We start from the raw sequence: 9278 nt of genomic DNA, 5'->3' as shown, positions 1-9278 counted from the left end.
CTTACATTGCTGGCATTAATCAGATTTTTGATGCCGATATTGATAGGTATGCTTTTTATATAAATATATATGTACTTATATATATAGCAGCACATATCTTGACGATTATATTGGAAAACAAGCTGTTAAAGAACTGAAACGATCTGTTAAACTTAAACTGAATCCTAATAAAAATAACAGTTAAAAGAACCACACTAACAAAGGTTTCTAAATACCTACATATATAATTTGCTGTGTATCTATGGGGTAAACAAAGGAACCTTAAAGACTCCTGGTTAGAAGTAAAAGGATATACAGCCATCTTGTATTGGCCTTGGTGCTTTTAATTTACGTTCAGGACTTGCGTGCTTCTTAACTGATTTCGTAGCAATTAGAATCACAGTGGTAATTTTTTTTCCCCCCACAAAGTGGTAATATTTTTTCCAAAATTAGTGCATGCAAAAGCCTTCTTACTTTTGTTTGTTTTGATTTTTCTTTTTCATGGTCTAGTGTATTTTTGTTTATGTCTTATTTGTCAGGATGAACAAACCTTATTTGGCAATACCGACAGGCGATCTTTCACTAAAACAAGCATGGTTCTTAACGATATTTTCTGCAATTGGGAGCCAGTTGATTTTATGGTTAATGAACGCCAACCTGATCACCACTTGTGCCTTTTCTCTTACTCTCCTATTGGCTAATATGCAACTATGTATTCTGCCCCTCCATTTAGGTTCAAAGGATCTTCTATTGCAACACTTATTTCGGTTCCTTTGGTATTATTACTTTTCTCCAATCCAGAATCATGTAATTAAATTTCATTTTAATTTATTTACATTTTAGGTGGTTGAAAATACAATATCGGTCCTCTAAAAATTTAAAAATGGCATGAAAAATGTAATTAGATATAATTTGAGATCGATTATAATATGTAAGATTTTTTCACGTAAAATTCAGTTTATGATTAGAGGACACTGTATGAGACAAAGGTCAAGTACTTTATTCTAGAAAGCATGAAATTCAGTTTATGTCGTTGTGCTAGCATAAAGAAGAAGAGTATACTTTGTGAAGTTGCTAACTTTTGTTTTCTAGGTTCTAGTTAGGGCATCGTAAATTCTCTCTTCGCCATATACTACACGGTAGAGAAAAATCAGTGGTAATAGATTATTTGAATAACAAAAGCAACTTATGCAGATGAGTACAATTCACCATGCCGGTGTACTCTACGCCGCCACAACTTCCCTTGGACTTCCATTCCAGTGGAGGTACGTGTAACAATTTTTTGTTTTTTTATTTTTACTTTTTCATATCTTGCTCTTTTTCCTTCAAAGGAACATTTGGCATATTATTTAATCTTAATTAATTTATAGCTTAAGTGTTTTTTTTTTCTTATTACAGCTTAAGTTATTAGGAATTATGAGATACAATATTACGTGGTTATTTCAGTTACAGCTCAGTAGTTGTAATTTTTGAGAGAGAATTTTACGTGTAACCATTTGATTGAGTCACAGTTAGCAAATATATATATATATATATAGTAACATCGCGTTTTCGTTGGCGCAGCTAATTGACATTCTATTTAGAATGATATAATTTAAATTCGACGTTTAATCTTCACTATATTTATCTGTTTTTAATTTCATGTAGTAATTTATTCCACATAACTTAATTAGAAAACCATGTTCATTCTCGAGATATTGTTGCTTAGTGATTATATATAAAACTAATGGAGATCCCATATGATGTAGGATTGATAATAAGCGAGATCTATTAATTACAACACTGGCATTTGATGGTCAAAAGGAAATGGTGTCATGGAAAACTTGTGAAGCAACTAAATTATTGTTTAATATTTACGGTATAAAAAAACAAATAATTTATTTGACTATACAATTTTATATCGCTAAAAACATGTACAAGTATTCTCTTCAAACAAATAAAAATAAAAGTAAAATAAAAATAAAAAAACTTGGAAGTATAACTTTTGGTATTTCAATTAATACATATACATTAGTTTAACTCTTTATAGAGATCTGACGTTTCGTTTACAATTTACCCTGCAGCCCCCCAAACGTTTTCATTATCACCTTTGTTGAGTTGTTTTACTTGGTTGCTTGCCTCACAAAAGATATCACAGACATAGAAGGTGACATGAGGTAAGTTTATATATATCATTGCATCTTGTGGACTCAAAATCTTAAAATTTTCTACGTCAGTCACATTTTAATCTTATAAACATGTTTAAGCTGGTATATTTATATGTTTTTAAATTAATATTAAAACATTATAGGTATAACATCCGAACATTTGCGGCGATAATTGGACCTAAATACATTACAATCCTTGGAACGGGAATTTTGATGTTAGCTTACAGTGGTGCTATAGCGGTTGGCATTTACATGCCTCAGGTAATTTTATAATTCTCTGTCATCAAATTGATTACTATATAATGTTTGTTTTGTTACTATATAAGGCAAAACCAAGTTGATAGACATTTAAAACAAAAAAAAGATTTCATCACAATTTTTTCTTCATTTTAATTTCTTTTTTCCTTTACCCGGTCCTTCTTTATGTGAAAACTATGACTAATACATAAGTTCGCTCATTTGATGTTTTCAGGCTTTCAAGCGTTATTTAATGTTGTCTGCTCACTCAATCATGGCCTTATGGTTACTTTTTCAGGTATGCCTTACATAAAATGAAAACAAAAAAGGGATTTTTTTTTTTGTGGTGGAACCCCAATAAATACTCTACCAGTGGAGCACTGTTTGTTTTTTAAACCATTAGATTACTTTTTCAATGGCCACATCTGTAACAAGAGTAATTTTGTGCGGTGCGCTTTAAATTTTTAATACGGACCTGTACTAATTTAACCGTTAAAAAACTAATCCAACAGTTAAAATAGCAGTTCCACCATAAATAATCCCAAAAAAATAAAGTACAAGTAAAAACTCTCTAATTATTATAATTTAACTTCTTTTCTTTGTTTTCTTTCAGGCGAAAAAGTTGAACAAAGCAAATTATGTCAAGGTAAATATTATAAAATGTACACCTTCGACTACTCTACATGTTAATTGATTGAGTGATAAGCTATTGATATTTCGATCATATTTTTTACTTTTATCGTGTGTATGCAGGAAGCAAGCGCAAAGTTTTATCAATTCCTCTGGAACCTTCTTAATTTAGAGTTTCTCTTATTTCCTTTCATGTAACGAAATAGTTGCCAGTTAATTATACGTTTTCCCCTATAGACTAGGGTGGGGTAAGGAATAAATTGAGTTGTGTGTAATATTTTTAAGATATTATCATTTTATTTCTTTTAATTTTGAATAAAGGCATTCAAGACAAATGTTATAATTGTGAGTTTATGTCATCTCTTTTAATTTTGAAAAAAGGCATTCAAGACAAATATTATAATTGTGAGTTTATGTCAATAGTATAGTAGTACCTTAGATAATTAAATTGATTCAATCGTTCACGTAAGATGTATATATTGAAGATATATTTTTATTGCTCGCTTTCGTTTGATATATACACCAGTAAGAGAAGATATATAATTACCAAAAGCAAAACTGCCTTGATAATAATACATAAGCATTGGATTAGATAATTTCCCGACCCCAAAAAGGCATTGTTGCTTCAGAGTATGGTTAAAATTGTTTCAATATGTTAAAAAAGAAAAAAGTTTTTTAATAGAATACATCTTAAGGTATAATAATACAAAGAAATAAATCAAGCAAAATGCGGTATCCAAAAGGGAGAAAAACACTAAAATGTCTGGTTACAATAAAGCTAGAGACAAAGATGAAGTGTTATGGCCCTTTATCTATATATATAAATATGTACATATATACATATATATATTAAAGACTTATAAATGTTCTAAAGCTAGAGACAAAAATGTCTGTTTGTTTTGGTTGAATATCACACATGTATAGATAATTAAAACATGTATAAAAGACAAATATTTTAGCGGGTAATTCAAATGATAAAGTTTATTAGGCAGGACATATAAAAAATAGTAGAAAAGGACACGTGAAAAAATATTTAAATAGCCTAAAAGGGACATATTTAAGAAAAAAAAAAGTGATAGTAACATATTAGGAAAAAAAGGTATCTTGAGAAAACGGTAATTGATTGGGTTGTGTAAAAATGATGTTTAAAAGAGACATACTTGAAAAAAGAATTGTTTTAGTAAGCCAATTAAAAAAACATTTACAAGAATCACTTATGATATAATAAGCATTACATGAAAAAATATAAGTAGGGACACATTCAAATTAATTTATTTAATAGGAACAAGAAAGAAAAAAAAATTCAAAAAAGCACATCAAAAGAGAATTAAAATGTACATGAGTCTTTGACAAAACAAATAATAAAAAATAAAATCAGGATACATTTGAAAGAAATTATTTTAACAGAAATAAAGTGACGAAAAAATTATTTCAAAATGACACATAATAAAAATAAACTGTAAAGGAACTTTAAGTGAAAGGGGGGAAAACCTAAATAGGAAACAAAAAAGTAAAAAGCAAAAAACAAAAAATGGAGAAAATGTGTTGACTGTAATATCCCTAGCGGAATTGGCACAGGAATCTCAACATCTCTTAATAATGGGAAAATACTCATTTATAAAATATAAACAAGAACTTATATAATGAGAATATAAGTAGAACTCGTTGGAACCATGTCAAAAGTGGAATACAAAAGAAAACATCTTAAAATAACTCGATTTGGGCCCGTTTAGTTCGCTGATTCGAGTTTTTAATTCGAATTGAAATGTGACTTTATGTGAGAGCTTTTTACTGTAATAAAAAAATTACATGTGACTATTTTTTTAGAGTTTTTTATTATATTAAAATTCAAATTTTAAATTCTAAGAAACTTAAACAAACTTAAAACAAATGTTCCAAAACTTTTTCCATTCCGTGTTCGCCACCACGAGCACATTCACGCCAAGCCTCCTCTACAATCAAGCTATGTTCTTACCTTTATCTGCAACATACGAAAATCTCATATAAGCAAAACACTTAGGGGTTGTTCTTTTGCATTTTTTAGTTAGAGTGACTTGAGTGATGATCTTGAGTTGAGTTTGAGTTATAACTTGAGTTGAACTTGTAACTTAAGTTTCTGTTTGGATGTGCACATTTTAGTTATGATTTAAATTGAGAATCTATTTGACTTTATGTTTGGGTGGGTCAAAACTTTAATTTGTATTTAGATAATATTTTAATAAATACTCAATAGTGATGAAAAATTTTAATAGGGTATATAGGTACGGTTTTATTCAGTTTTTTGTTGTGAATGCATAGAAAAAAATCATCTCAATCAGACTTAAAACGAAAAAGTTATGACATTTTTAATAATAGAAAAAATATTGTTCATTAACTTGAGTTCGAGTTTATGAACTTGAGTTGAAGGGGAAACTTGGGTCTCGTTCATTTCACCGATTTGAGTTTTCAATTTTAGGTTTCTACAGTAAAAAGCTCTCAGAAAATATCACATCTAACTTTTTCTGCTACAGTGAAAAGCTCTAAAAACATATAACATCTTAGCTCGAATTGAAAACTCGAATCCGCAAAGTGAACGAGGCCTTGAACTCAAGTTTAGCTCTAAACTCGAGTTCAAACTAAAATTTTACAAAAGAACATGTACTTGAATAAAGTTGTAACTCGAGTTTAAACTTTTTCTGAGTTTCGTTACGAAAGAAGAACCCTTAGTAAGTACATACAAAAACATTTTCTCATTCTTTTTAGGTGTAACATTCAACATAACCAAAAATCATAAATCAAAATGAAGAAACCTTACCTTAGATACCGGTCAAAAGGTTAATGACAAAAGTATAGTGCTAACTTATTTGTTTTAGCTTCCAACTACCACTAACGTTTTAGTGGACTAGATTGAGCTTTTGAACATAAATATTAATTTTCTATTGTATGTATGTTCTCCATTTTGAAATGAAATCAAACTTTACTAAACGTTTATTCATCAAATGACTTTAACAAAGTTTTTTTAAAATTTTTTTAATGATGACTTGAAATGATCTATGTATGACTTTAGTCTAAAAAGTAATAATAAAACAAAAATATGTTTTGAATATCATTTAAATTTAAAAAATTTATTTCACTTTCACCACTCATGCACATTTTGAATCCACCATCTATCCCCCACCCCTTACAACATATATAGGCGTCAGGTTTGACTAGGCGGATTATTTGGACATCGAGTAATTGGTTGCTGGACATCTGTTGTAATAATTTGGATTATGCTACAATGACCCAAAGAGAAAAGACCTCCCAATAAGAAATTGGGATGCCTTGCCGCCTCACAATTATTTGTTTCACATAAAGATTCAATCAATGGATTTTCGATCTTCTCAAAAGAAAAGTCGATTAGTTCGATCAACAACACCTCCCCGCATAGCATCAGAACCAAAATCGGGATTTGCATAGTTATGAGGTTCCCAGTATGTTTAACTAACACTAATTGAAGCTAACCGGAAGGCGCTTTCTTACCATGCAACTCTTGGATTGAAAAGAGGTTGCTGGGCTGGAGGAAGGCGTAAAGTAATAGGCATGCAAGAGCTAGTAGGAAAAAGGATAAATTGCGAAAAAAAAATTAAAACTCAAATTACCTCAAATAATTAAGATGATCAAAACTAAAACTTAACATAATTACCTTAAATAATAAATCAACCCGATCAAATGTAATTAATTAAGCTGGATAGGGAGAAAAACATTATAAAAAAAGAGCTGATTAAAGTTTTACTTTTGGGCTGTTTTGTTAGTTCGAGTTTTCAACTTGAGTAGAAAAGTAAATTTATGTGAGAGAAAATACTGAAACACAAAAAGTTAAATTTGAATTTTTTTGTGAGAGAAAACACTATTGTAAAAACTTGAGTTTGATTCGAATTAATAGAACGAACGGAGCCTTTGATTTATAAAAGAACTAATTAATCTGCCTCATGAAATGTAATGAAGCTAGAACCAGTAATACAATATGCATGCTCATGTTTTCTTTTTTGGCGGAAAATTAGGGAATTTGTGAATTTTCTTTTTGTGTCATTCTCCTAAATTAATATATGAAAGAAGAAAGTTAGTACAAAATTTTTTATCTTTATGTCCCATAAATAGACATTCCTCTAAATTTTCTTTAGGTTGTTTTGAGAGCTTGTCTTATTCGTTCTGCTTTTTGAATAATCCATAATCTAATTCGATATCATCAGCGTGTGAAGTAATTGGAAATTGAATTAAAAAATAGAGAAAAAGAAAAGAAAGAAAGATGAGTAAATTTTTCATTGGTAAGAATATTTTATACATTCATAGAAATGAGGGAACATTATGGCCGTGGATAATTTTCATTTTAATTTAGACCCTCACCATCACGGTTCTTTAGTGTACACGAACACGTGAAACATAAAGCTCTAAGAGCTCGGGACGTAGATTGGGTTGCCCATTTTAGCCCCACCTTATCGCTAAAGAATCTCAAAAGCATTCTTTGAGAATTACTTTTTGGCCATAATATCGTTGGACAAGAATGCAACACGACATTTTTGTACTGTGATCTCAAAAGCACTTGATCTCCACCTCTCCAACATGAAATGTTCTCATCACTCTTATTTTCCACACCAATTTCTATCCCCTCCTCCGCGGCTGCATCAGCACCTTCCTGCAACCTCAGTATAAACTCAAGGGCCTTCAACACATCATCCATCTTGGGCCGTCGCTTTCTATCACTTCTCGAGCACCGATCCGCTACTTTTCCATACACCTTCAAACTCTCTGGCGCAATCTGACCCCTCAGATTCTCATCTATGATCTGATCAAGCGTCCCTTTCTTCACATTAAACCGAGCCCATTGGACCAAACTCTGTTGCTCCTCCTCCAGGCCCATATCCACGGCGGGCCTACCACACAACACCTCGAACATCACCACTCCAAACCCATAAACATCAGACTTGGAGGTGAGCTGCTTGGTCCAGAAGTATTCCGGATCCAAGTACCCAAAAGTGCCCTTCACATCCGTGCTGACGTGGCTTCTCGATGGGCTCGCCGGGCCCAATCTCGAAAGCCCAAAGTCCGACACCTTGGCGACCCAATTCTCGTCCAACAGAATGTTGCTCGTCTTCACATCGCGGTGGATTATCATCCCATGCTCCGCGCCTGCATGAAGGTAAACCAATCCACGAGCAGCTCCAATGCAGATCTCTAATCTCTGCTTCCACGTCAGAGGCGGATTATTCGTACCGTACAGATGATCACAGACCGTTCCGTGCGCCATATAATCATAGACGATGATCATGAACCGTTGATCGTTGCAGTAGCCGATCAGAGGGATGAGATTAGGGTTTCGGAGCTTCGAAAGCGTTTCGACTTCAGTCCAGAACTCGCGGAACCCTTGCCTAGACGTTGACTTCAAGACTTTGACGGCGACGGGGCTTTCTTTGCCGTCGATGAAGCCCTTGTAAACTCTTCCGAACCCGCCGTCGCCGATTTTAAGGTCCGTATCGAAGTTGTTCGTGGCGGTTCTTATTTCATTGAGAGTGAAACGACGACAATATAAAACTTTTTGCTCTTCATCTGATTGAATAGTTCTGCGCCTTCTGAAGAAAATAGTGCAGCCCAGAAGAATTAGGATGGTTAAAGACGATAATGAAGCAACAGCAACGGCTGTAACGACATGTTTGGTGCTGCAGTTTGGTCTCTTGGGAGAAAATTCTTTGCTTGTTGTTATAGAGAGATTTGCTTTGGAGTTACTGAGTTTAAATAACTGTTCCAAAGTTGAGTTTCCGGAGACTTTGATTAATGTTAAAGAACAGAGGAAAATGAAGATGAAAAGATGATGAGGATGGAGTATAGGTGAGTTTTTCATCTTGTTGAATACCAATTGGTCAGATTGTAGGACGAGTAAATTATAAGGATTTAGATGAGAATAAAAACTAGGGCATACATGAGAGTGTTGTGCGTGTACTGGACGTGTGAGGGAGTGAGAGGAGACAGACGAAAGATAGAAGTTGATGCCTTTTAGATTAATTATTCACGTGCCCAAGACCCAGGGAGAAGACTCACTCAATTATTGGACTTGTGAGTTCTTAATTGTAGGACGAGTAAATTATAAGGATTTAGATGAGAATAAAAACTAGGGCATACATGAGAGTGTTGTGCGTGTACTGGACGTGTGAGGGAGTGAGAGGAGACAGACGAAAGATAGAAGTTGATGCCTTTTAGATTAATTATTCACGTGCCCAAGACCCAGGGAGAAGACTCACTCAATTATTGGACTTGTGAGTTCTTACATGG

General features: G+C 32.8%; 2 protein-coding genes across 2 annotated transcripts; one reads left to right on the top strand and one right to left on the bottom strand.

Annotated features, from left to right (window-relative positions):
- Nucleotides 1–689: 689 nt before the first annotated feature.
- On the top strand, nt 690–3379 carry LOC112090629 (homogentisate solanesyltransferase, chloroplastic-like). Its single transcript, XM_024162380.1, has 7 exons — nt 690–755; nt 1174–1244; nt 2043–2135; nt 2270–2387; nt 2599–2661; nt 2977–3009; nt 3117–3379. The coding sequence occupies exons 1-7, from the start codon at nt 690–692 to the stop codon at nt 3189–3191; spliced, it is 519 nt and encodes a 172-aa protein (XP_024018148.1). The 3' UTR covers nt 3192–3379.
- Nucleotides 3380–7247: 3868 nt separating this feature from the next.
- Nucleotides 7248–8877, bottom strand: LOC112090627 (receptor-like protein kinase FERONIA). Its single transcript, XM_024162378.1, has one exon. It carries the CDS (start codon nt 8848–8850, stop codon nt 7342–7344), a length of 1509 nt encoding a protein of 502 aa, XP_024018146.1. The 5' UTR covers nt 8851–8877; the 3' UTR covers nt 7248–7341.
- Between the last annotated feature and the right edge of the window lie 401 nt (nt 8878–9278).

The sequence above is a fragment of the Morus notabilis genome, unplaced genomic scaffold (assembly GCF_000414095.1).
Source record: "Morus notabilis unplaced genomic scaffold, ASM41409v2 Scaffold674, whole genome shotgun sequence".
Taxonomy (NCBI): Eukaryota; Viridiplantae; Streptophyta; class Magnoliopsida; order Rosales; family Moraceae; genus Morus; species Morus notabilis.
This window is presented reverse-complemented; position numbering and strand designations above follow the sequence as displayed.

Excerpts from the sequence above, each read along its gene's own strand:
- LOC112090629 (XM_024162380.1), top strand. The coding sequence starts at position 690 with ATGTATTCTGCCCCTCCATTTAGGTTCAAAGGATCTTCTATTGCAACA. Across the intron at positions 756-1,173 it reads CACTTATTTCGGTTCCTTTG|ATGAGTACAATTCACCATGC; the intron begins GTATTATTACTT and ends CAACTTATGCAG. Across the intron at positions 2,388-2,598 it reads TTGGCATTTACATGCCTCAG|GCTTTCAAGCGTTATTTAAT; the intron begins GTAATTTTATAA and ends TGATGTTTTCAG.
- LOC112090627 (XM_024162378.1), bottom strand. The coding sequence starts at position 8,850 with ATGAAAAACTCACCTATACTCCATCCTCATCATCTTTTCATCTTCATT.